Source organism: Danio aesculapii, chromosome 25, assembly GCF_903798145.1.
Source record: "Danio aesculapii chromosome 25, fDanAes4.1, whole genome shotgun sequence".
Lineage (NCBI taxonomy): Eukaryota > Metazoa > Chordata > Actinopteri > Cypriniformes > Danionidae > Danio > Danio aesculapii.
Genome location: NC_079459.1, coordinates 31,376,219 through 31,403,734, shown reverse-complemented (window position 1 = coordinate 31,403,734; position 27,516 = coordinate 31,376,219). Strand labels below are relative to the sequence as shown.

The 27,516-nt window shown below is 39.6% G+C and overlaps 1 protein-coding gene across 1 annotated transcript; it reads right to left on the bottom strand.

The window, feature by feature from the left end:
• nuak1b (NUAK family, SNF1-like kinase, 1b) lies at positions 1-23,467 on the bottom strand. The gene is made up of 7 exons (XM_056452423.1): positions 22,468-23,467; positions 11,466-11,586; positions 8,151-8,302; positions 6,495-6,560; positions 6,272-6,391; positions 4,686-4,818; positions 1-4,585 (listed from the first exon to the last, which is right to left on the bottom strand). Exons 1-7 carry the CDS (start codon positions 22,684-22,686, stop codon positions 3,558-3,560), a joined length of 1,839 nt encoding a protein of 612 aa, XP_056308398.1. The 5' UTR covers positions 22,687-23,467; the 3' UTR covers positions 1-3,557.
• Between the last annotated feature and the right edge of the window lie 4,049 nt (positions 23,468-27,516).

Below are 27,516 nucleotides of genomic sequence, written 5' to 3'. Positions count from 1 at the left end.
TATCAGTTGCTTTGAAATCAGTTTATTGAGTTGGTTTTATACAGATTTGGTTTTGTGGTACAAAACACTGCTGGTTAGCGAGATATCTCTACCAAACAACAACCAAAGCAGCTGAATACACAACCAAAGCTTTACAACACAGCCAACCACATGACCGCGATGCACCATCTCTGTTATTTTGCTCTTCCAGTTGTCTTTCAGTGTTTGTTTGCATCTAAACACACTCACACATGCACACTTCATATGAGTGCTGTTAGATGAAATGGCTTCACCACCAATAAATAGAGTATAAAAATGCAATTGTAATAATTTTATTATAAAAAATTAAACAAAAGATAGCAAAGGCACTGAACGAAAAACACCTTGGCAGTCCAGGTCTTTCAAACTGATACCAAACCCCCAAAAAAGATTATGGCATTAACCAAAACAAAAAGTAATTAACCATAATAAAATAATGCATAAATAACATAATAATACTACCATTTCAGTACTGTCAATAAACAATATCCAGTCAAGTTTTCCGCTAATTTGGACTAATATGCACCAGGTATTTCCAGTTTGGCTGAAAGCATGTTTGCATTTGCATGTCGCAAAAGCATGTTGCCTCTGTTAATCTCAGTGTTGATGGCACTATGGTTAGCAATGGCACATTTGGGTGGATGCTCAACTTTGTCCTTAGACAAATAAGGTTGATTGTGAATATCGTGACACCAAATATTGGGTCAGATCTGTGAGGCGGCTTTTGAGATTTCGGTTCACGCATCAAATGACCCTGACGAAACTGCAGTAGTTGTGATTGATCTCTTTATGCCAATGCTAGACATTAGCATGTTTGCACTGAAAACCTGTAAAGATCATGAGAGATTATACGCACAACGTTCTTCTGTATAGTAAATCAATAATAACAGTATTTTGGAGAATCAAAAACAAAAGCGCAATAACATAAAAATACTAACATAGTATAATTTGATCACTGAATCCAGTTGACAATACAATGCAATACAGAAATGCAGTATGATACGATACACATTAGGTGTGTCTATTATGTCTGCCCAGGACCTCCTTTGAACACAATGCTCCTGTGATTTTTTTTTTTCAGTTGAAATTTGTCCATTACTGCTGATACAACATAAAAAATTTAAGCCAACCAGTTTTTTTTTTAAGTTGAATCAAATCAAATCATCTTAAAACAGCTGGTATGAGTTTACAAAAATAAGTTTAAACATTATTAACTTAATTTATTAAGTTAAATTAACAATAAAACATGCTGTCATGACTTAATGGTCATAATTTTTCTAATGGTTTAGCATACTCTCCTTTAATATCTGACATAGTGTCCATAGTGGATTAACATCTACGTTGCTGGAACAACATTCCAATCAGAATTAAGAGATACGTTTACTGCTTATGTTAAGCTTAGGCTTATGGTTAGGTTTATGCATTTCTACATGATTGTTATATTATTATTCCCCTCTGAATTCGGCAATAGTTTACCGTTATGGTTGGGATTAGGGGTAAGGAACAGGTATAGATTACATTTTCCAACAAAAATTATGTTCCAGGATCAATATAGATGTTAATCCAGGATCATAGTTGGCAAAATCATGACGAGCGTCCATAAACACCTTCTTTGGTACAAAATACTTCCCTTATCCTTTCATCTACTTTCTTTATCTCACTATTTCTACACTTGCACTAGTCTTTCTGAACATGCAGCAAAATAAAAAGCTACCTCACCCTTTCCAGTCAACAATTCCACATGCCCCTCTTACTGGAAAAGCGTCCTCCATCCATAAAAGCTTTCACGAACATACCTTAGTAAATACCTCTCTCCTACTTCTCCTTCAGCTACTTCACACTTACCTTCTAAAAAGACTTTAAGACAACAGCTTAAACTAAAATTGCACTTTCATTCCTTTGAAATTCTGCATGTTGATAAACAAAGGACTAAAGATTCTGAAACAATAAAGCATCTGTCCTGTTAAACTTACGACACAGGCAAGATCTCTGGGTCACGATGTTAAGATCTAGTCCAAACATGCCTCTAAAAGAGCCTTTGGAATTTGCTGCCTCATCACTGCTTTGAAGCTAATCGCTCTACTTGTTTTCTAACAGGAGTGTTTTGGGCATCAAAGTTCAACAGAGAACCAATAATCCAGTATTCTTAAAGCAAAGCAATTATAATCCCCAAGTATCAACATATAAACACCAGCAGACAATGTTCCTACAGTCGAATGGCTTTGAAAACAGTCTAACAAGCTTGTCTCCGCCTAAAACATTCTTTGGAGCTGAGATTGTGTCTGACATTTCTACCTTGTGTTAGACCTTGTTAAGGTGAAGGTGTCCAGAAACCCTAAACAGTCACCTAACCTACTCAAGAAACCACAAGAGTAGCATTCCAGAGAAACATATGGCACATGCACACATGTTCCTGTCAGGACTCAATCAAAAACAACCAATTTAGCATGCTGGAACCTTGAATTACCCAACAGGTTTTGAAAAAAAACAACAACTCCCTTTTGAGGTGATCACAGATGGGCGATTCTTCGTTTTGAATAACACACTGTAAAATACTGATCTGCCATCAGTAGTGGGGCAGGTTGTAGTCCTATAGGGTAGGCTTTGCGCTTAGAGGTCCTGGGCCTCTTCTAAGCATTCAATACTAACTCAAAAATAAAATAATAAAATAAAAAATAATAAAATGCTGTTCATCTGATGACAGCTTCCTCCGTCATCTCTCTCTACCTCGAGGAAATGACATACATAATTAGATATGAATTACAAAAAAACAAAGAAACAAAAAGGCACTTCTATAATTCCATACATATGACTCTACTTATAGGATCAATAAGAGTTTGATCTTACATATGCTCTTTAAATGACATATAAAGAAAACTAACAATTATATATGTCAGTTCCAATCAAGGACAACGAGAGATTTCTTATTCTTCCAGTACTGCCAGACCACACCAGTTTTGTATCACTAAGTCTACCAAAAAATATTAATAAATAATACACAACAACAGTTCATTTGGAGCAAGACCCTGGTTTCTTTTTTTGGAAGTAAAGACCACAAAAACGACATGTGCTCTGTAAGAGTTTTAAGGTGCTTGATAAACTCAGGTTGGCTCTTATTTTTGTTTCATCAAGGCTGCCGTTATATGATGCCTTACTGTGATGCTATCTCACTTTTTACTTAATATGTAAACATTTTATTTAATTTCTTGCCTATTGGGGAATAATGTCCCAGAGTACCAACTTCAAATTTACTTACTTCAAACCCTTATATTCCCCAAGGCTGTAGTTTCCCAAGTTATATTTGATACTCTGTGTATGAGATTAAGGAAAGGGTTAAGGTAAGGAAGGATCAGGTTTAAGGGTTAAATGTTAGGGTTAAGGTTTGGTTGTGTACAACCTCCAATATCATCCCAATGAAAAAAGGACTCATATTCCTAGAATCCCAGTTTTGCACTGGTCGTCAACAACATGCCAAACAAACACCATCCATCTGCTCCCCCTTCTTTCTTTCTTGGCCCCTCTTAAATGGCCCCTTATCCCTATGACAGGTTGTTGCTGATATCCAGGGCTTGTTGGTACACCTGAGTCATATCATCAAGATCTCCTAACAAAGAGAAGCTGCTGTTATCCCCCGGAGAGCCCTGTGCGTCTCGGCTGAATTTTCCACTATGCATGGGAGGAGCTGCCTGGAGGCCTTTAAAGTTGGCCAGCTGGAGAAGGTTTTCTGCAGACAGACAGCTTCTGATGTTGGGGCGCGTTCTGGGTGGGGGCCAATCAGTGCTGCAGAAGGAAGTAGTGATGGTGTCGCTATCCTCCCTTACGATACTAGATGGACGACTCTGACTGCGGGATAAACCCGAATCTGAAGGTGCTGGTTCCCCAAGGACACTCAACGGAGGAGCACCACTGTATGTGGAATACTTTCCGTTGCGCTTCAAGATGCCCTTTCTACCAACAGCTCGCTTTGGTGGTGAGCTTGCGGCAAGAGGTGTGATGTTGGCACCTAACAAATCAGAGGACTCGCTGCGTTCTGGGGAAGAATAGTACCCTGATTCCCGTTGTTGGTTGTTTTTTAGGATTCCCTTCTTAGGTAGGATTGAGACAGACTTTGATGGAGAGTCCCCCTGTTCCTCCTCACCATCTTCACCATCAGGTCCAGATTCCTTCTCTGGGGTTCCAGCACCAGACTCAATCTCCTCCAAACTTGGAGAACGTTGGTCTTCAGAGGTTCTTGTCTTCAGGATGCCCTTTGGTCTCTTGAGGCCCAGGCTGTCCTCTCCATTACAGTGGGACACACCAACATCATTCTCCTTCTTGGACTTTTTGGGCCGTTGACGGACAAGCAGGAATGGTTCGGACCGTATGGCTTTAGTGGGTCGAGGCTCAGACCGGTTCTGCCAGTCGATGAGACGAGCCAGCATAGGTGAACCATTATCCCTTTGCGATTCACAATCACACACACTGTTCTTCCATCCCCAGTTTACCCACCAATGATTGGCAATGTCTTCCACTGTGGCACGCCTCTCAGGGTTGACCATCAACATCCAGCGGATCAGACCACGAGCATCTGAATAAAACATCAGGTCTATTGTTTAACACAATGAAAACAAATTTCTCTATTGAAAAGGCATTCTGCACTGTGTGTATAGAGTACTTATGTCTAGTACCTGATGACTGGGATGGTTCTCGATACTCTCCATTGCTGATTTGCCGAATAAGATTTTTGTGGTCCCCTCCATCAAATGGCATACTGCCATAGACCAGCGTATACAGCAACACTCCCAGAGCCCAGCTGTCCACCTACAAATTATGGATGACATGGATGTCAGCTGACTCTGAAAGAACATTGAGTTATTGCTAACTGTTAAATAAAAACCCTTCAAATATATCCTGTCATTTGAACAGGGAATAGAAATCACATGAGGGTTGGTTAGCCTGTGCACTCATCCAAGAACTTATTGTTCATTTCCCTCTTAGGACTTTTTAGGAAAGGGAAACAGCATCAGATGGTACCAATCTCCCTCTTTTGCTAGTTTCAGGGTGTTTTTCAGTATTGAATCAATACAATATCATCCTGCCTTAAGACATTTAATTACACAACACATTACCCTGAGCAGTGAGTTATGTAAGTCCTGTGGAGGGTGGGGTGAAAGGGCATGGTATGTAGGCCAGAAATCTCATGATTGCCCAGCAGCCTGGACGGGTTTCCAGGTCCTTGAGTTGTCACTTCATAGGAAATCACTTATAGACCTGAGTTGTTTTTCTCTAGGCAGCCACCATGGCGTGAAGAAATGGATACTTTAGTGCTTTTATTGATTTCCATGTTTGGCTTTTTCTCAAAAGGGTTTGGCCATTTTGATTACACTCTCTACACTGTAGTGTTCTGAACATTTACGGAAAATTGCAGCAAATTATTGCAAACTAAAGTTTATGAAGTACACTGAACTACTCCTATTTTCAAAATTCTCTGTGTTGTCCACCACAAAAGAGGCACATGTAAAGTTCAAAAAGAATCGTTCAACTCTGACCCAGGATCAACTTATATAATCAGAGATCCATTCATTCTTTTTTCGGCTTAGTCCCTTTATTAATTCTGGGTCGCCACAGTGAAATGAACCGCCAACTTATCCAGCACATGTTCTACGCAGCGGATGCCCTTCCAGCCGCAAACCATCTCTGGGAAACATCCATACACACTCATTCACACTCATACACTACGGACACCTGTACCGCATGTCTTTGGACTGTGGGGGAAACCGGAGCACCCGGAGGAAACTCACGCGAACGCAGGGAGAACATGCAAACTCCACGCAGAAACGCCAACTGACCCAGCCGAGGCTCGAACCAGCGACCTTGCTGTGAGGCGACAGCACTACCTACTGCGCCCCTGCGTTGCACATAATCAGAGATACTTGGTGGAAAAAAATCCAGCTGCTCTCCATGTTCAGGAGGGAAGCACAAGGCGTGTGTTTGCCTGTTCCTTGGGGTTTGTGGAAGGATAATCCCATCAAAGTGTAGAATGAAGCTTCACTAACCACACAGACTTTCTCTGATAGATCACAGCCGCTCACAGTGCATTTCACACGCTAACATAATGAAACTGTGGGGTGTTTCATTTTACGATGATGCAAACCTCAGGGGTTTATGCCTGTGCATCACGTCATGCAAGCCTGTAGTAAACCATTCCAGCATGTTCTTATGACCCTGAAAAGAAGTTCAACTTAAAGAACAGCTTTATCCATGTATGTCTCACCTCTGGACCACGATATGGTCTGCCATTGACGATCTCTGGGGACGCATACAGTGGGCTACCACAGAAGGTCTGGAGGAGCTTGTCTTTATGATACAGATTGGACAACCCAAAATCAGCAATCTGAAGAAACAACAAGCATTCTGTTTTAGAGAAGCAATCAAACTGAGTGAAGTTTCCCTTTAGACTGTTATCTTTATGTTACTTAATGTTATGTTAGACTCACCTTTATGTTACAGTTTTCATCCAGTAGCACATTTTCCAGTTTCAGATCTCGGTGAACAACACCATTCTGTAAAGAAAACCAGAATGAATTTAAGGGATTGGAGGTGATATAGTCATAGCCAGCAGAATATGACCAATTAACCACTGGCATCTGTTCTACAAACTCTCTCTATAGTTACAGATCTGTTCAGACAACCAACTCTTGATTGAAACATGATTGTGCAGTTTGTCCATGTGTTTCCTTTAAAGTAACAAACAGCATTTGGGTTACAGCATGCCCGGAAACTCAGTCACAAGAAGTTTTGGATCTGAGGGAGTTCATTACAGATGTCTGATGGCCATGAAAGACACATATGTTCAGCATCTACAGCTTTTAGCAGATGGTCTATAAATTGACAGTTTAACAGGCTGCTTTCTTGTGTCTTCTGGCGGACCCCACCCAAAAATCCCCCCGCATTGTGGTTGCCCATGGTGATGATGACTCATTACCCTCCCCTCTGGTGTCTGGGAGCTCCTCTGCCCTGAGATATGACATCACGTCATTTTCAGCTGCAAACCAGCCCACCCAGTGCAGCCCCACAGGGACCTTGACTGACTTGAAGCAGTGCATCATGGGGGAGCGGGACTGTCTCAATTATGAGATGTGATGCGAAACTGGCAATTCCTAGTGATCAGCCCAATTGGACAGAATTTATTATGTGTTGTTTTAAAAGGTGGGGATGTAATTCTATTGCAACAAACTCGAAGACCAAAAAATGGTGGACAAAACAAGATTAGCATCATTGATTACATTTTCACCCTATTACAGGTGTGTCCTGACTTGTTCCTTGAGAACCACTTCTCTGCTAAGCTTCTGAAACAGGTAGTCTTTAGGTCACAGGTGGCCAAACTTGGTCCTGGAGGGCCGGTGTCCTGCAAAATTTAGTTCCAACTCACATCATATACACCTGGGCTAGATAATCTTACTTGGCCAGGGGTGTTCAATAGTTTGAAGTCCTCATAGTTTAGCTCCAACTTCCTTCAATACACCTACCTGGATGTTTCAAGTATACCTAGAAAGAGCTTGATTAGCGGGTTCAGGTGTGTCTAATTGGGGTTTGAGCTAAACTGTGCAGGACACCGGCCCTCCAGTACCAAGTTTGAGCACCCCTGTACTAAGCTTTCTAGAAATTCTCCAATTGAAGTGGAGGTTCTTCTCTGATGTCAGTTTGATGGTTTCGACCACAATATTTTAACCATGCCCTTCTTACCATTAGTTTGCTGTGAGGCAAAGGCCTACATTAGCTGGATTGGACATCTCTGACCTATTATTTGTGTCTGGGTTTCTTGGTCTGATTTCAAGAAACTGGGAAGCCCTTTTACACATTTACAGAACTTCACGGAACTGTACAGTTGGGTGGTTTATTACTTGACAACTCTGCTAAAAACCAAAATGTGTGACCCATGATGCAAAGCTGTTTCACATCAGTTGTCTGTTCCAAGATTCCTCCCAAACTGACAAGAGCCAAAAATAATAGACTCACACTGCACGGCCCATTTTTATCGAATAACAGCACGTGCAGCTCTGCAGGAAGCCCTGATGACACATGAGGCTCTCACTTGGAGGAGAAAAAGATTGTGAAGGAGAGGAATGGATTGAGATAAGAAAGGTGCGTACCTTGTGGCAGTAGTGCACAGCAGAGACAATCTGCCTGAAGAAGTGTCGGGTTTCTCTCTCAGTCAGCCGACGGCGTTCGCTGATATAGTCATAGAGTTCACCTTTACTGGCGTACTCCATGACGATCACTATCTTGTCCTTGTTCTCAAACACTACAAAACAAAACAACATGTATTCAGTTTGTGCGTTGAGTGTATAGATATTTAAAATCTTTATTTAACTGACTTGGCCCAGTGGAAAGTGTTAGGTAGTTTTGAGTTTCAGTACAAATAAACTACTAATTTACTGTTCGTTAAGAGTTAGTAAGGTAGTAGTTGGGTTTAGGAATTGGACAAGATTATTGTAGTTGTTTCCAATTAGTGAAGTGTTACCAATAAAAGACTTTTGGCTAAACTTACACAAGTGTGGATCTCTTAAATGTTTTTGTTATTACATATTTTGGATCTACACACCTTATATTATTTGGCGACTGGATCTCTGAACGAGCGATTGGCAGTATGACCTTTGTATTTGTGGATTGTAAATAATATAGATAAAGTTGGAAGCATCAGTAATTGGCCAGTTGACTATCATGACCCATCTCCTGTCAACCCAAGGCTTCAATAAAGAGGAGTCCAGTCAAAAATAAACATGTTCAGTGGCGCCTTGTTTCTTCGGAATGCAGCCCGCAATGAAAAAGCACTGGATCTGTAAGACTTTCTTTTGTAGTGGCCAGTCCAGAGAGTTCAGAGGGTCACAGTGGAATCTGCTAATGACCAGGAGAAGCCGAAAAATCCAAAGGAACAAACACAGCAAATTACAGTCCGACACAGCAGAATGGCTGTTTTTGCAAAACCCCAAAAATCCTCATACAGATCACCCCACCCAAGTGTTTGGCGCTGCCGGCGGCTCCTGTCACGCATCCAGAATTGGTTCTCATCTTTTTTTTTTACATAATCTCTTGTCTGCCACTGCTTTGCAGAGAACAGCAGGGAATGTACACGCAAGGACTTTTGGGATTGTGCAAATACAATTTAAGAGGGGGTTCAGCAGGGGAGGGGGGGGGGGGGGTTGTAGTCAACAGATTTACAGTGTCAAAGACAGTAATTCGCAGTCTCAAAGTGATGCTAAATATCGGAGCTCAGTGACAAATTTTGCAGTGATATGGGAATATCTACCTGGCAAATCCACTGCAGACTGTAGGAAAGGAAAATCCCAAATCAGTCATCTTTAAAAGCCTAAACGTTTCTTCGGGACTCATTTGCACCAGGTTTTAAAATGCATTTTTGTCAATCTGATCTTTTTGACCTTGTTCATTTCTGACCACTTGTAGAGAGTGCATTAGATAAGATTGTTTTAATAGTGTAAACATTCATGCAGACAAACAGACACAAAGGTCACCTGTTCTCAACCTATTGACCTAACACATGATCATTATGGAACATGTTGTCAGAAAGCATACTAAAAACAAATAGTACCCGGACCAAAACACACAGATTATACTGTACCAAAACACACATTAAAAATAGTTGGCATCCACGCCCTTTTCATCCAACTGCTTTCCAACTCCCTCATAAGCTGCGTGATATGGGTTTGTTTATTCAAAGGTACCTGAGCATCACATTGAATGCTCTTAAGAAAGTGGTGTAGAGTATGACGAAAGGGAGGGGGCCTGATAAAATCTGAACAAAGATTTCCAACTGGAACCAGAGACCTAGATTAAATAGGATTAAATGCGATATAAATGAAGACTTTGCTCAAGTATCTCAATATGTACTTATCTAGCTTTCTTTTGTCTCAGTTGTGTGGACATGTAGGAGTAACAATTTTTGATACTCGAACCATAATCTCTTGAGCAATGAAACGGCAAAGCCAAAGCAATAAAAATGTTCCTCTGGGAAAGTTCAGGCAGCTAAATGGGTACGCATGCAATTCACATTCATTCCTCCATCTGAAAATTTCCATGACCAGCCCAAACCCATAAACATAATTTAACACGGCACAAAATTAAAAGAGAAAGACACTCAAGCAATGAAAGACAAAGCCAGACATGAGAGAGAAAAAACAGTCCCCGGAGACTCATTTAAAACTGGTAACTCCATAGACCCATTTAAAGAGGTGTTCTCCCCTCTTCGAGTCAGGCCAACCACAACACAGGCGGAGTCGTGACACAGAACAAAGATGAATACGGCAAGTCTTCAAAAATAAACTGCCCTATAAACCCAGACGGACTTTGACAGGGAAAACCGTCGAGTCAGCATGCCGAGAGTTCGCCAAGCTCACTGTGGCCCAGAATCAGCAGAAGAAACCAGACAGCAGCAAAAACGTCTTTAGAAATCATCAACATGGGATTTTTACCGGACATCTTGACTGCTGAAACGCATGCAGGTCAGGAATGGGGAAAGTCATATTCACTGAGGCTGATCTAGTTTAACATTACTGCATGAATAAAACACAAGGCTTCATCACATACTGTAAGGCTATTAATCAATGAAAGATTATCAATTATTCATTGAAACTGCATGTTTTATTTAATTTCAGTTTGATTGAATGGTTTAATAGGGTAAACTGATAGATGATAGATAGATAGATAGATAGATAGATAGATAGATAGATAGATAGATAGATAGATAGATAGATAGATAGATAGATAGATAGATAGATAGATAGATAGATAGATAGATACAGCAAGAAGGTCGCTGGTTCGAGTCTTGGCTGGGTCAGTTGGCGTTTCTGTGTGGATTTTGGAATTAAACATGCTGGATAAGTTGGCGGTTGTTCCGCTGTGGTGACCCCGGATTAATAAAGGGACTAAGCTGAAAAGAAAATGAATGAATGAATGAATAATGTCCTGAGTTGTTGCTAGGGGGTTGCTTTAGTGGTTCTCAGGGGTTGATAGGTGGTTACAAGACCTACGGATAGAATGAAAGAATTTTTTTTTTGCTAGAATTATAGCGTTAGGTGGTTCTTAAATATTTGAGGTGGTTGCTAGGGTGTTATGAGTAATTGCTATGTGGTTTTTTGGAATGACAGATAGACCAAGAGAAACACTTGACTGATAATGGTATGGTTGTTGCTAGGCAGTTGGATTAAAGTTCTTGGTGGTTACTATGGTGTTCTCGGGGGTTGTTATGATGGTTATTAGGGGTTGCTAAGTGGTTACTAGATGGAGTGATAGACAGATAGAAAGATTTTTGCTAAGGTCATTGTTAGGCCGTTCTTAAATGACTTAGGTAGTCGTTAGAGCATCACTATGGGATTACTTAGAATGGACAGAGATAAACAGACTAAAGTATAAAAGTATTAGGTGGTTGCTAGGTAGTTACTGATGAATACCTTCATATATAGAGATGATATGTGGGTGGCGAAGAGACGACATGATCTCGATTTCTCGTCGAATGTGAACCATGTCCTGTTCATCTTTGATCTTCTCCTTCCTTATAGACTTGATGGCAACCTGAAGAGATGAAAAAGATTTAGTTTAATTTATTTTTTTTAAATCATAGGTCAAAAACCATTACCCACGTTAGCAGTACCACACCTAAAAGTGTTTGAACACGTGCACTAACCACTTGGCCTTGGCTCTGACAAATACATTTCTATTCTTGAGCTTCAGAAAAACACCTGAGTGGATTCTTCAGACAGAGAGGTATAATCAACCATCACACACACACACACACACACGCACACGCACACACACAGAATTATCCCATAAATACACATCACAGCTGAGCATATTTTCAGCCTCTCTCTGTGTAATTTTCCTGATGTTTTTTTTCTTCATTTCTTTAGAAGAGAAAATGAGGGTGCAGTGGAATGAAGTTCTCTTATGGGTTTATTCTGGTCTGCATCAGCTCAAACAGCATAGACTAAAACACAAACCTTGGAAATTAAGAATAATATTTCTAAAAATTCTGAACATGTGTAAAACCATGGATTTTTGGAATGAACAATCTAGAACTGGAACAAATTAACATTCTAGAATGGGATAAAACAAACATATTGCAACCGCAACAAACAAACATCCCAGAACTGGAACAAACAGACCTTATAGATTAGGAACAAACGAACATTCTAGAACCAGAACAAACATTCTAGAACTGTAAAAATAACAGACCATTTAGATTAGGAGCAAACAAACATTCTAGAACTGGAACAAACACACATTATAGATTGGGAAATAACAAACATTCTAGAACTGTAAAAAAACAGACCATTTAGATTAGGAGCAAACAAACATTCTATAACTGGAGCAAACAGACCTTCTAGATTGGAAACAAACAAACATTACAACTGCAACAAACATTTTAGAACCGGAACAAACATTCTAGAACTGTAACAAACAGACCTTCTAGATTGGGAACAAACAAACATCACAACTGCAACAAACAAATTTTCTAAAACTGGAACAAAAAGACCGTCTAGATAAGGAACAAACAAACATTTTACAACTGCAACAAACAAACATTCAAAAACTGGAACAGACAGACCTTCTAAATTGGAAACAAACAAACATATTACAAAAACAACAAACAAATTTTCTAGAACTGGAACAAACATATTACAACTGCAACAAACAAACATTCTATAACCAGAACAAACATTCTAAAACTGGAACAAACAAACATTCTAGAACCAGAACAAACATTCTAAAACTGGAACAAACAAACATTCTAGAAGTGGAACAAACAGACCTTCTAGATAAGGAACAAACAAACATTACAACGGCAACAGACAAATATTCCAGAACTGGAACAGACAGGGGCAACGCAGTGGCGCAGTAGGTAGTGCTGTCACCTCACAGCAAGAAGGTCGCTGGTTTGAGCCTCGGCTGGGTCAGTTGTCGTTTCTGTGTGAAGTTTGCATATTCTCCCTGCATTTGCGTGGGTTTCCTCCGGGTGCTCCGGTTTTCCCCACAGTCCAAAGACATGTGGTACAGGTTAATTGGGTAGGCTAAATTGTCCTATAATGTATGTGTGTGTGAATAAGTGTGTTTGTGTTTCCCAGTGATGGGTTGCAGCTGGAAGGGCATCCGCTCCAAAAAAACAAATGCTGGATGAGTTGGCGGTTCATTCCGCTGTGGCGACCCCAGATTAATAAAGGGACTAAGCCGAAAAGAAAATGAATGAATGAATGAATGGAACAGACAGACCTTCTAGATTGGGAACAAATAAACAAATTACAACTGCAACAAACTAATTTTCTAGAACTGGAGCAAACATTCTATAACTGGAACAAACAGTACTTACAACTGCAACAAACAAACATTCTAGAACTGGAACAAACAGACACTCTAGATTGGGAACAAACAAACATATTACAGCTGCAATAAAAATATTCTAGAACTGGAACAAACAGATATTCTAGATTGGAACAAACTACTTAGTTAAACATTCTAGAACTGGAACAAACATTCTACAACTGAAGATATGATGTGGGCACAGAGAAGACCTGCTGGCAAACCGGTGGATGATGTCATCAGGAGGATTGAGGAAATTATATCTGGGTAGTGATTTCCTGTCTATTTCTGTCCTATCGCACCCTCCCAGGCGTGCACTGCATGTCCATTTAAAGAACAAATGGAACAATGACAGGGCTGATGACAAACCTTAGTTGGAATAGAGGAAGTCCTTTGTCAATGTTGTTTGTTTTATGATGTCATACAAACAATGACAGTCCCTAAAACATATCTATGTGGCTTCTCATCATTGCAGTGGTTCTCAAAACAGCCTGTGTCTTCACATTAATGGTGAACAAGCAGGCGGACCACTGCTTTTCTCGGAGAAACCAAAACCACATGTTTCTGAGGAGTTGAAGGTAAATCACTGACTATATCCTTAAAAGGAAAGCCCTAGCGGAATGCTTCAAAACTGATTATGTGGAGTAAAAAGACATAAACAAATCCAGAAACCAGGGCCTGTTCTCTAAAAGCAGAATGGGCAAACCCTGCTCTTTATTGGAAAGCTATCACAGAGTGTTTTCCATGAGCTCATGAAGTTATGCACAGCTGAAGGTATTCACCTCCCGCCAGGTCCGCTGGAGACGGCAGGAATACTAATGCTGCAGTTTGTTCATACACAGCAGGAGTGAGAGTTTAAAATAATCTCCCGGATGAAAAAAAAAAAACAGTGTCCCATCAGAGGTAACAGGATTCCGACCAGAGGAGCCTTTTATTAATTAATCTGTGCACAAACTAAATGAACAGCAGACAGTATCAATAAAAGTCCAGACAAGTTTTTGTATTTTCTTAATGGTGTTTGCAAAGGGCTAGGGATATGAACAAGCATGATGCTGGCTTGTACAACATGAACAACTCCTCAAAACTTAGTTTTTTGTTAAATTAAATGGAAAAAACATCATTAGCATAGTGTGTTTCTTTTGACACTGGACAAGAAACGAACTCCTGAAGCACATTAGCAACCACTAAGCAATCAGCCAGACTGCATTACAGTAGTAACCACTGCAAGCATTCTAGCAACCACCTCAAATGCAGTAAAACTTCTTTAACAAAAACATCCAAAACACCCTAGTAACCACCTCAAATGCCCAAGGAATTGAGTGCCTAACAACCTACTCAAAAGGCTGCAGCCAAATGGGGAAAAAATCTAGACAAACACCTTAGTAACCACCTAGCAACCCCTCATCATTTTGAATCCCATGGCAACCATCAAACCCCCTAAGCAACTACCCAAATGGGTCAAGCAACCAATTAGTATATACAATACTCTACAATACTCTACTATACAAAACTCTAGAGACCACCTAGCAATGATCTTAGCAGCCACCCAAATGGCTAAACAATGAATAAGCTCTATTCTAAATGCCATAGCAGCCACAATAGAGACCACCAAACATCCACATAAAATATTCTAGCAACCACCTTATATAACCTAAACACTCTAGCAAAAACATCTGAAACACCCTAGTAACCACCTAGCAACAACCTCAAATACCCAAGCAATTACGTGCCCAAGCAACAACCTCAAAAGCCTACTGACCACCCTAACCACCTCAAACACCCTGGCAGCCACTTCCTTCGCAACCACCTTAAATGGCAAAAAATATATCTATAAAAAGCAAACACCCCAGAAACTGCTCTAGAAAAAACACACGAATACCCTAACAACCACCTTAACCCCTAACAATAACCCTTTAACACCCACCAAACACCATGTATGACCATCAACAAGCAATAAAACCCAAAACACCACAGAAATTACATAATAATCCTAGTGAAAACTTTAGCGACCACTCAATCCTTAACCCAGGGGTGTCCAAACACGGTCCTGGAGGGTCAGAGTCTTGCATATTTCAGTTCCAACCCCAATTAAACATACCTGAACCAGCCCATCAAGCTCTTTCTTGGTATACTAGAAACGTCCAGGGAGGTGTGTTGAAGGAAGTTGGAGCTAAACTATGCAGGACGTTGGCCCTCCAGGACTGAGTTTGAACAACCCTGCCTTAACCCATCACATCTTAAAGTGGCCATAGCAACCATCATACCCCCCAAGCCACTCTAGAGTCCACCTAGCAACCACTTACACCATCCAGAAACCACCTAGCAACCTCATGTCCTGAGAACTACTTAGCATTCCCACATCCATAGCAAAAAATTAAAACCCTAACAACCACCTCAGCAAAACAACCACCTAAAAATCATGGAAACCACTTACCAAGACCCAAGTAACTAAATAACACCTCAGTTTCCCCCTACAATATTTTTCTGATTCTGTATTTTTAAAATAAATTTACTATCCCTGCCTACTCCTGCCACTAGAGGCCGCCATATCCTTATGAAAATAGCCAAGCAAACATAAGCTCAGTTTTGTTTGTTTTGATGACCGAGACTCACTGAACCAGGATCAGAATTTACAGCCAGTCACATTTCTATCATGCAGCTCTGGCCCCCGTAGAGGATATGAATTTTTTCCCCCACGTTTTCATTTCCTCCCCAAGATGGCCTTTAAAGTGTCTGTCTATCTTTCACACTGTCACGGTGACCTTTTCACACACAGACGAACACATGCGTGGCACGTACAAACCAAACACACACTCACATGTGAGCAATTCATCACATACTGTGGAAGGAATGATGACATCCGATCTTGTTTGTACATTCGGATGCACACAAATCCAACGCAAACACGATCTGATACGTGCGAGAGATCACACACACATGCTATCTGTCTGTCTGCTTGGGTCATTATGGTCAAACGGAGGCTGGTAAAGCCATAAAGAAGCAAAGGTCGTGTGATTTCTTTGGTTATCTCTACCTCAGCGGTGAGAGGTCATGGATAAGCAGTGCTGGATTGTAGCATATATCAAGAATCAGAAGTTTGTGTTTGTCTGTTTACATGATAACACACACTAAAGCTCAATCACGGTTGAGTAAACATTGGGTTCAGCAACAAAATCTGCATGTTTATTAAGAGTCATTACAGAGAGATGCTAAACTGAATGCAAGCAACAGAGTCTGATTAGAAATATATGCTTCAGCCTACATTTTTTACGAAACCAGAAAAACATACTTTAACATACATTTAACTGCAGATTCAAGGCAAATATAACACTAGGGGGCAGTATGACCAACAGATTTTGTTCCTTTTCACATTAATGATATTTCCAGGGACATATTATTGACAGTATCTACTAGGGCTGCACGATATTGGAAAAATCTAGCATAGAAGTTTATTATTTTGCAATATATATTACAATACAATTTCACCAGATGACTTAATATCTCTATATGGAAAGAATTTATAATGTTAGATCAATTGGGATGATTCTGCAGTGGGAGTACATCTCCATAAAGTGTAATAAACAATCTATAAACTTCCCCGACACATGCTATTTGCAGTGCCTTTCTGTATTTGCATATGTTGTGAGTATATTCATGCACATGTTTAATCAATGATTGATAAATTGATACTATTTGCATCTCCATAAAATCTAATAAACAAGCTATAAACTTTTTGGGGTCTCCCAACACATTTTTATTGTGGTCTGTGCTATTTGCAGTGCATTTCTGTATTTGCATGTGTTGTGAGTTTTTTCATGCATAACAATCTATAAAAACAATCAAGTAGGCCTGCATGATTATTCGAAAAAAGATCAGGATCTCGATTCGACCCTACACACGATCTTAATTCAGCTTTTCTACGATTCAGCCAATTATAAGGTCAGGAGAGAAGCAAGGTAGTCGCACAAGTCTTCGCAGCAACATGGACACCTTCAAATGGCGTTAAAAGTGTCACATGCTGTATTTATAAGGTATAATTCACCCAAAAATGTAATTTCTGTCTTCATGTAATGATGTATTCGCAGCCGTAAAATTACACGTGAGCTGACCGCAAGCTGTTTGTTTACTACTGAGAACGCACGCGCATGCCAATGAACTTGATTTGAACTTGGTTTTTGAAAACACTATTGATTGAGTTTAGGGAAAGGTTTAGGTCAGTGGTTTGCTAGGTGATCTCTAAGACAAGCCCCACCTTGTACAAGAAGGATGTGTATCTGAAACGCAACAAAACATACCCCAAAATACTGACGGCGCCCTCTAGTGGATTTGTCATCTGGAACATGCAAAGAAATGTAACCAATGCAACATAGTTTTGCAAAAGTGGCGATTGAGGCACGTTTTTCCAACGAGTTAAAAATAATATGAGCACCTTATTTATGGCCTATATTCATATTTAATTCCTGAGGTTGATCTTTCATATCTCACAACAAGATTTAGTGAAATTACAGTTGTTTTATGTAGGAACTTTGTAGGGCTGGGTGATATGGCAAAAATGCAATCTCAATAATTATTTTCCTTATTGAACGATAACGATATATATTTCGATAGAAGTTGTTAATGCTTCCAGATTTAAAAGAGTACCCCAAACAATGACTGAAGCCACAAAAATTAGAGGGTCCATTAAATGGCATAACATATTTTTGGGCGATAAATTTTCAGTGGCAAAATATCTCTAATATCAACACACTTTTAGATTCCCATTGTTGCACATTTGTGCTGTGTGATTGGCTCTTAGACCAATATAGAGTAAAAAAGTCCAGAGCTTATTGTTATTGACATCAATTTTATCGTGATTCGATATAATATTGTTTATCGGCCCAGCCCTAGAACTTAGTTTTTGATATTCACTGCTATAATTCCTTGTAGATTACAAAAATAGGCAAATTAATACAATTAATACAAGGCTTTTAATACAATCCTTGCACACATCTGAGAAATTGTGTGTGCATACTTGTTTTCCTGTAGGATTTATTGCAAAAATGTGTCATGATGCAGTATATTACACAATAGTAAGCAACTGCAATTTACATAATGTCAAAACTATCTAAATGCAAGGCAAAAAAACTGCATTATAAAATATTAAGTTGATTGTTACTTTGTTCACAATGCTCAGAACACAATCAGAATGTAATCTATAGAGCAACGCAAGTATAAAAGCATCTAGACATGCAAAGATAGTAGTGCAATGCAATGTAGTGATGAATTTCTAGACTAGAGCAATGCTAAACATGCAAGGTTAAATGCAACGGTGCATTCTGAGATGTTTCACATTGCTATCCATTACAACACTACTACTGTATGAGAACACACATCAAATGCAGGTCTTTTTGGGTCAATAAAGGAACCCACCTATATAATAGCGATCAATAATGATTAAAACGATGCAAGCTGGTTGATTTATTGCAATGCAAAAAGGCTGATTTATTGAGTTATTCTGAAATTCCTGCAGATCAATACAAGTTGGCATTGTTTTCATGCGTCAGTATGCACGCCAACCTGATTTCACCAAGTAGGACATGTTCCTGGATTAACTAACATCTATGTTGATCCTGGAACAACATTTCAATCAGAATTAAGGCATACGTTTACCGTTTATGTTTAGACTTACGGTTAGGTTTATGCACTTCTACATGAGTGTTATCCAACTATTATTCCCCTCTGATTTTGGGAATAATTACCAATTATGGTTTATTGAACAAAAATTATGTTCCAGGATCGACATAGATGTTAATCCAGGATCGCATCGTATTTGTCAAAATCATGCGAGTGCAGGTTGCATTCTTAGTGAGGCCACAAGAGGGCGCTAATACATGTTTTGTGTTCTGCATTAGAAAGTTACAATAATAAAAGTAAGCAAAAACTATGCTAAATAAAACTAGGGTGACCAGAAGTCCTGTCTTCTGAGCAGCGTTCAGAATTTTGCCATCTTGGCGCAAACTGGAGCCATTTTAATTAAAAATAAAAAAAACATTGTCCCAATTTTGTAAACTCTTAAATAATCATACGTAATATTTCAATGCTATTTAGACCACTTAACTAATATCTGCCGTTTTCATCACAGAAATCTGGTCCCCATAATTTTTGAGTGATAGATGACTTTAAACAGTATCAGAAAAAGAGGCAAAATACTGTGGTGTGATTTGTCTTTTTACGGGTGTAGGTGTAGGACTGTCTGTGATGTGTCATGTTTAGTCTCCATGGCAGTTATCAGTGGTTTCTATGTCTGTTATCTATATGTCTGTGCCATAACTCTTTACAGACAGTATATCCAGCCGGTTAACAGTTTTTCTGACTAATTCCTGCCAAGCGCACTAAAATGGTGCCAAAAAACAACACCGTATGTCTCCCTGAGTGATTTTATGTTTATGGGCCCACAAACACGCATGACAAATTATGTTTTACCATGCATCGGGGTTTGAGGTAAACGAAAAAGCATGTATGAGTGTGTGTGTGTGTGTGTCGTTTTATTTTTAGGTCTGTTAGCATGCGCTCATACTTTCTTCATCAGCCTGCCAACACTCTGATGGCACGCTGCCCACCGATACAATCAGACCTGCGTGTGTGTTTGCATGACTATAGGTGTTGTGAAATAGACTGAATTGTATATATCATTTAGTTTAATCATTTACATCTACTCATAACCAAAACATTCACCAACAAATAGTTGCCATGGGAATTTAAAAAGACACTAGGGTGTTTCAAATGGTGGTCACACAGAATGAGCTACATGCTACAATGATACATGCTAATAGCACAATATAACTATACTAAAGGCTGGTTTATACTTCTGCATCTGGTGATCGCCATGACCCACTGCGCCTGGCTTGTGCGTAGCCGTGCTAATAGCACTTATACTATTGCATTTATACTTTTGTGTGCTGTTTGTGTTGCTTTGCAATCACACTTCCAAAATGCTAGCTGGCACTAGGTTTTTATGTTCCTCTGTGTTTTGTTTTTCATGAATGCTATCTTAATATACAAGTAGCTTAAACTCGGTTTTTCAGAGGCAGAACCAGCAGACGTGCAACAACTTTATTTATAAGGTAAATACAAAACTAAAGTTTCCATCTGGAGCTCCTTCGCTGGACTCAACACTTGTAAACACTCGCTCCATAGGGCTCGTGGGTCTCAGCACCGCCTACACTTGTTAGCGCTACCAAACCGACCAATCACAGAACTTGTGCTACACATCGTTTTGATGTGTAGTTGCATTTTTTGAGAGGTGCACGGCGAGGGCTATGCAACCGCGAAGGCTGGACCGGATCATACGCGTGCACTTGACGCAGAAGTATAAATCAGCCTTAACTCTAAACCTATGGTATTTTGCCCTAAATTCAGGTATGTTTACATGACATTGTTTCTAATTAAAAGCAAAAAAAACTTCTGTTGACATCCAAAACAGCAGCGTCATACTACAGAACCATATGTGTGCTGGCACATAGTGTTTCTTTACAAAGTGACAGCGCCATCTACTGGCCTGGAATGCAAAATACAGCATTTTAAGGCAGTTTTCATGTGTGAATCGAAATTGTTAAATTTATCTCCATTCAAAAACTTGTCCAAAAACTGTAAAAAACTTTGTATTTATAGTTGTCATGTAATGAAAACGTACCCTCAAATCAAAAGGATGCTAATTTTATGTACTCTAAACTAGCCATAATGACATGTTTTGTGTTGACCACAAGATATTCTGAACACCAAAGCTGGACGTACTACTGGATTTTTTCTTTTAGCTCAAATAGTCAAGCATGGCACACCAAGGTTCTGTGTTTGACTCGCATTGATCGAATATTCACCTTGAAAACCGCACAAGTCATTATTGTGTAAAAGCATCTGGAAAATGAATAAATGTATTCACCGAATGGATCAAAAAAGATCTCAAAACATCTTTTTTGTTCTCTAAAAGAAGAATAAGTCATACATAAAAATCAATGACTTTACATTTACAATGCATTTATGTAATTATTTGTGAAATTTACTCATAATTTCTGAATGAAAACTGTTTCAAAGTTAATCCCAACATGTATGTTTTAAAATGAGGTTGTGTAAATATGTTGGAATTTTCCATTTTGGGTGAACTTTAGCACAAAGGAAAGATCGTTGCTCTTAGCAGCTGTTCCAGAGCCGTGCTGTGACTGAGCTGTCGTTTAGAGGACAGTGTTAAACAACAACCAAAGCCACGTGCCGTGGCGAATGAATCGGGGACGTTTGATTAATGAACAAATGAACACTAAAGCCCAGTCTGACCTAAATGACCACAAAAGTACTTGCAATCTAGGTCAGAGTTCATCAGCGCCCCGAGGGTCAGAACTCAAGGACTTTACCTCTTGCGCATTATTATTTATGGCGAGTGGTCAGCGGTGACCTATGAACCCAAATGCTACAGAAAAGAGCAATTGGTTGAAGCATGATGCGTTTCATTGGGGGCCATTAGAGCAACTTGACATGAGATTTAAAACATCTGTTCTTGCACAACTGAACGCGTGCGGTGCACACGCGTGGGGTGGAATTCCCATGAGAGAAACCGAAGTGAGCCAAACACAACAACGGATTATTATAGCCGAGGTGACACCCTAAACGACAAACTACTGCCGGACCAGGAACCAGGCCAGTGTATATTTACAGCGCATTCGTTTACCAAATGATTTTAAAGTTGAAACCAGAAATCATGACATCACCATGGAAAAACTAAGGTACTTTTCAACTCCAGGTCAAGAATATATCAGGGATTGATCCTACAACCTTTTCAATGGCAGTTTTATATATGTGTTTATTTGTATATAAAACCAAAGTACATTTCAACTAGAGGCCAAGTATCAGGGAAAGGGATTGAACCTACAACTTTTTTCAACAACAGTGATGTATCTTAAAGGAATGCATCAGTGAATGATGGCTTTAGCATTTGATACCATCACAGTACCATGCCCAAACCCTTGAGGTGAAGCATCTTGCAGGCATTGAACCAACAATCTTTTTGATAACAGTTGAGATGAAGAACGATTACATTCAAATGATTTAGCAGATGCTTGAAGTTCTTACCTCTCTTCCAGAATGGCGTTCAATGGCCTTCCTGACTTTGCCATAAGTTCCTCTCCCCAGGGTCTCCAGCAGCTCATATCGATGCTTTAGGTTGTGTTTGTGATGATGTTTCTTCACACCAGAGTTGCTGCGCTTGACCTCGCCGGGGCCCCCAGGGGCCTCCGCCACATGCACCACTGAGGGGCCCGACGGGTCACCTGGCCTCTGTGTCTCCATCATGCGGGAGGATGATATTTAAACCCCCCCTCTATGTTTAAATATCTCCACTAAATGCTTTGAAATATTGATAATACAACACCTAATTTGTATAGCTAATTAGCATATTAAATAAATAAATAAATTACAATGTAAAATGTTTAATTAGATTAACTTATTTATGATTGTCAATATTGACTCATATTTTAATGAGGTGTCTATCTATCCTACCTATAGCCGGCTATATCTAAAAGAAGAAGAAAAATAATAATCCCGCGGTCTAATTATGAAACGGGGATATAATCGGACTAAAAGGCATATCGTTAAAAAAGAAAACTAATAAACACGTGCCATGTGACACTTAATAAACTGCTACAATGTATCATTCACAATTAGAACGACGACGTATTCTATTGTGCGCTATTCTATTATGACGCGTTCTATTCCATTATGACGTATCCTACTCCGTTATGACGTGTTCTCTTTCCCGTGGCGCGTTCGGTCATGATTTCTCCGTTATTCCTTTGTTTCAATCTACCGCAGAAAATCTCGGGCGAGAAAGCAGCGACCACGCCGGCGTTCTGGACGTAAATCACCCTCATTCTGGCCTCGGATCCGCCGTGGTGTCAGTCAGCTCGGTTGCGGTGCCGGTGATCCGTGACGTGAGGCTCGGAGCGCGGGGATCGGACGGATGGATGTGCTGCGGACTCTGTGTGTCTACTGTGGCCATGATTCGGTGTGTTTGGCCTGTCTCGTCTCGTCTCTCCTCCTGCTGTCCTGATCTGTGATTCTTTCTCTCTCTGTCCTTCAGGCTCAGAAACACTGAATAAAGACGGAGGGGGCGGAGTCACTACTCTCTCTCTCTCTCTCTCTCTCTCTCTCTCTCTCACTCTCTCTCACTCAAATGTTTGACTCAGATTTTTGCTGATTTTCTGGTTCTGCTCTTCTAGATGACAAATGGAGAGATTAATAGTAATTTTAAGATAAATAATCATACATCAATAATCATAAATAATCATAACATTGTATGTTATTATTTATTAATTTTCCATCGGCTTAGTCCCTTTATTCATCAGGGGTCGCCACAGCGGAATGAACCGCCAACTTATCCAGCATATGTTTTACACAGCGGATGCCCTTCCAGCTACAACTCAGTACTGGGAAACACCCATACACACTCATTCACACACATACAGGGGTCATCAGGGGTCGCCACAGCAGAATGAACCACCAACTTATCCAGCATATGTTTTACACAGCGGATGCCCTTCCAGCTGCAACCCAGTACTGGGAAACATCCATACACACACATTCACGGCCAATTTAGTTGAATTCAATTCACCTATAGTGCATGTGTTTGGACTGTGGGGGAAACCAGAGCACATGGAGGAAACCCACGCCAACAGAGGGAGAACATGCAAACTCCACACAGAAATGCCAAATGACCCAGTCGGGGCACAAACCAGCAACCTTGCTTTGAGGCGACAGTGCTAACCACTGAGCCACCGCGCCACCCGCATGTAGTTATTTTCAAAACTAAATGAAATAAGATTAAAACAGTAAACATATGTTTCTTTATAGATACATTAAAATAAAGAAAACTATAAGTTGAAATATTACAGGCTTTATATTTATTTACACATTCTCTCTCCACCACACACACTCTTCAGAAGTATATATGTATTTGCAGTGCATGCATACTTACTATGCAACCTAATGAGCTGATCATAATTTTTCCCAGACTACATCAATCTTAATAAATACTATATTTTATATATATATACATATATATATATATATATATATATATATATATATATATATATATATATATATATATATATATATATATATATATATATATCAACATTAATAAGTCACATTATTTTCTTTATTAAATAAATATTCTTATTAATTATATACTGAAATCGTTGCACAGGTTAATTGCCCAATTTAAATTTTAAAAACAGCAATGTATTTCTCTTAACAAATATATGCAAGTTAAATAAAAACTATATACACATATTAAAAAAATCAATATATACACACACATATTTATCCTTTAATACACTACACTATTTTTTTATTAAAATACTAGATTTCCATTATTCATTTCAAATTACAAGCTTGATAAAACTACACTACTGGCTACATAAAAACTATATATAATTATTATTATATTAAATTATCATTATTTTATTAATAAAGTACATCTACAACCAGATTAGTTTTTATTCCTTTTAATAAAAAAAGAATACTAACTGTATTCTGTCACATTAAAGATAATATAGGGCGACACGGTGGCTCAGTAGTTAGCACTGTCGCCTCACAGCAAGAAGTTCACTGGTTCGAGTCCCGGCTAGGTCAGTTGGCATTTCTATGTGGAGCTTGCATGTTCTCCCCATGTTGGCATGGGTTTTCTCCGGGTGCTCCAGTTTCCCCCACAGTCCAAACATATGCGCTATAGGTGAATTGAATTGAACTAAATTGGCCGTGAGTGTGTGTGAATGAGTGTGTATGGATGTTTCCTAGTACTGGGTTGCAGCTGGAAGGGTATCCACTGTGTAAAACATATGCTGGATAAGTTGGTGGTTCATTCTGCTGTGGCGACCCCTGATAAATAAAAGGACTAAGCTGAAGGAAAATGAATGAATGAATAAAAAATATATAATACTATATCATACATATATAATATTGTTTTCATCAGATCATCATGTCTACAGAATGTGCACTCAAAGCTTTGCATAGAAACTACAGTATATGCTCATTTGTCCAGCATGGAATCCTAATCATTTGCATCTAGACCTTTGAACATCTGATATTCAAATGTCTATTGTATTTCATAACTCACAGATGCCTCCAGCTTTATTCTTGAGCCAAATGTGGCCACGGATCCTGAGTTATGGCTGTCATAAATAAGCCCATAAACTCTGACCGAGTTGATGTGAAACAACAAAGCAGAGCTCTTTCTTTTCTTCTGAATGCATCACCTGGAGCTCAAGCGCAGTCCGAAATGCCTGAAACCTCACATTCCGCCTCAGCCAATCAGCTCTGTTTTCTTTTGTTTGCTTCTGTTTGGATCCAGCGCGGTGTAATTTAGCCACTGATTGGTGCAGGGGAAGTTTGAGTCAAACAGACTCCAGCCTGCGCCGTTTGTCTTTGTTTGATCTGGAGAGCTCTGGGAATCTGGACGGGCCTGTGTTGTGGTGAAGCGGTTGGGCAGCGGGACTTCAGACCCGAACCGTAACTGCGTGCATGTGTTTTTCTGAAAGATTTGCATCTCAGATGAAACTTGGCCTCAGATGCACCCAGGAATCAGGTATCATGGGAGACACACCGCCCCTCTTGTGGTGGAAATGCATTTGTAGGTCACTGTTATTTAGGTCAGCAGTGCCAAAATGCAATGGGTTTCAGTGGATCAAAGGCATTCAGAGCATTTGAAGAAGAGATTTGAAGCAGAATTTGTTTGTATGTTTAAAATTCAAGGGGAGACTGATATAAACTATGTTGCAAACAACAGAAAGACATTCGCAAGAAAGCCAAAAACATGCAACTGTGAGAAAAAAGTTGCAATTTTGAGAAAAGACACAGAAATAAGCTCAAAATTGTCACATTAACTAGTATATGAATATGCAGCATATGAACTCAGAAAATAAAGTCATAATTGCTGCCTATGAACTCAGAACTGCAGTAAATAAAGTCAGAATTGCTACATGAACTCAGAATTATACCAAATAAACTGACTTGCAACTTTTAAACTCAGAATTGCAAAAAATTATTTCTGAATTGCAATAAAATCAGAAATGCAAGATATAAACTTAGAATTTCTACAAATAAAGTCAGAATTGCTACATGAACTCAAGAATTCCAACAAAAACTGCAACAAATAAAGTCAGAATTGCTACATGAACTCAAGAATTCCAACAAATAAAGCAAAAACTGCTACATGAATTCCGAAACTGCAACAAATAAAGTCAGAATTGTGGCAAATTAAGTCTGAATTGCTACACAAACTCAGAATTGCATCTAAGCCAGACGTGCTATAAACTCAAAATTCCAACGACTAAAGCAAGAACTGCAAGAATCACTGCAAATGAGCTCAGAATTGCAAGAAATAAACTCTGACTTGCTACATATGAACTCGACATGTTAAAAAAACAAATAAATTAAGCTAGAATTGCTATACTTCAGTTAGCATTTCTGTGTGGAGTTTGCATGTTCTTCCCGTGTTCGCGTGGGTTTGCTCCGGGTGCTCCAGTTTCCCCCAAAGACATGTGGTATAGGCGAATTGGGCAAGCGAAATTGCTCGTAGTGTATGTGTGTGAATGAGTGTGTGTGGATGTTTCCCAGTGATGGGTTGCAGCTGGAAGGGCATCCGCTGTATAAAAAAACATAGGCTGGATTAGTTGGTGGTTCATTCCGCTGTGGCATCCCCAGATTAATAAAGGGACTAAGCCGAAAAGAAAATGAATGAATGAATGAATGACGTCAGAATTGCTACATCAACTCAGAACTGAAACAAGTCAGAATAGGGTATATGCCGAAGCATGCTAATAGGACTTTTAATTAGCCAGTAACCGGGGTTAAGCGCTTCCGGTGAACTGTATGGAATTGCAAAATCGGCACGTTAAGGTCCCTTCTTTAAAAATCAGCGATCTCCACTGGCTGAGTGATCTCTGATATAAAGTGGGTCTCAGATTGTACAAGAAGCACTGCATTAAATTACATTTTCCCCGCCATGTCTTTATAATATGAGCATTTATTTTACCCCAGTATATTCAGTGGAGCTTCTGCGCTAGCCTGCCGATTCTGACAGGCGCGTGGGAGTAAATGGCTTTTTGTCTCGTTTTACAC

What these genes read in the sequence shown, in the direction of transcription:
- nuak1b (XM_056452423.1), bottom strand. Translation starts at nt 22,686, where the DNA reads ATGATGGAGACACAGAGGCCAGGTGACCCGTCGGGCCCCTCAGTGGTG. An exon ending in CTGTGCACTACTGCCACAAG is followed by an intron (nt 6,561 to 8,150) that starts GTACGCACCTTT and finishes TTTTCTTTACAG; the next exon opens with AATGGTGTTGTTCACCGAGA. An exon ending in GACCATATCGTGGTCCAGAG is followed by an intron (nt 4,819 to 6,271) that starts GTGAGACATACA and finishes CATAATTTGTAG; the next exon opens with GTGGACAGCTGGGCTCTGGG.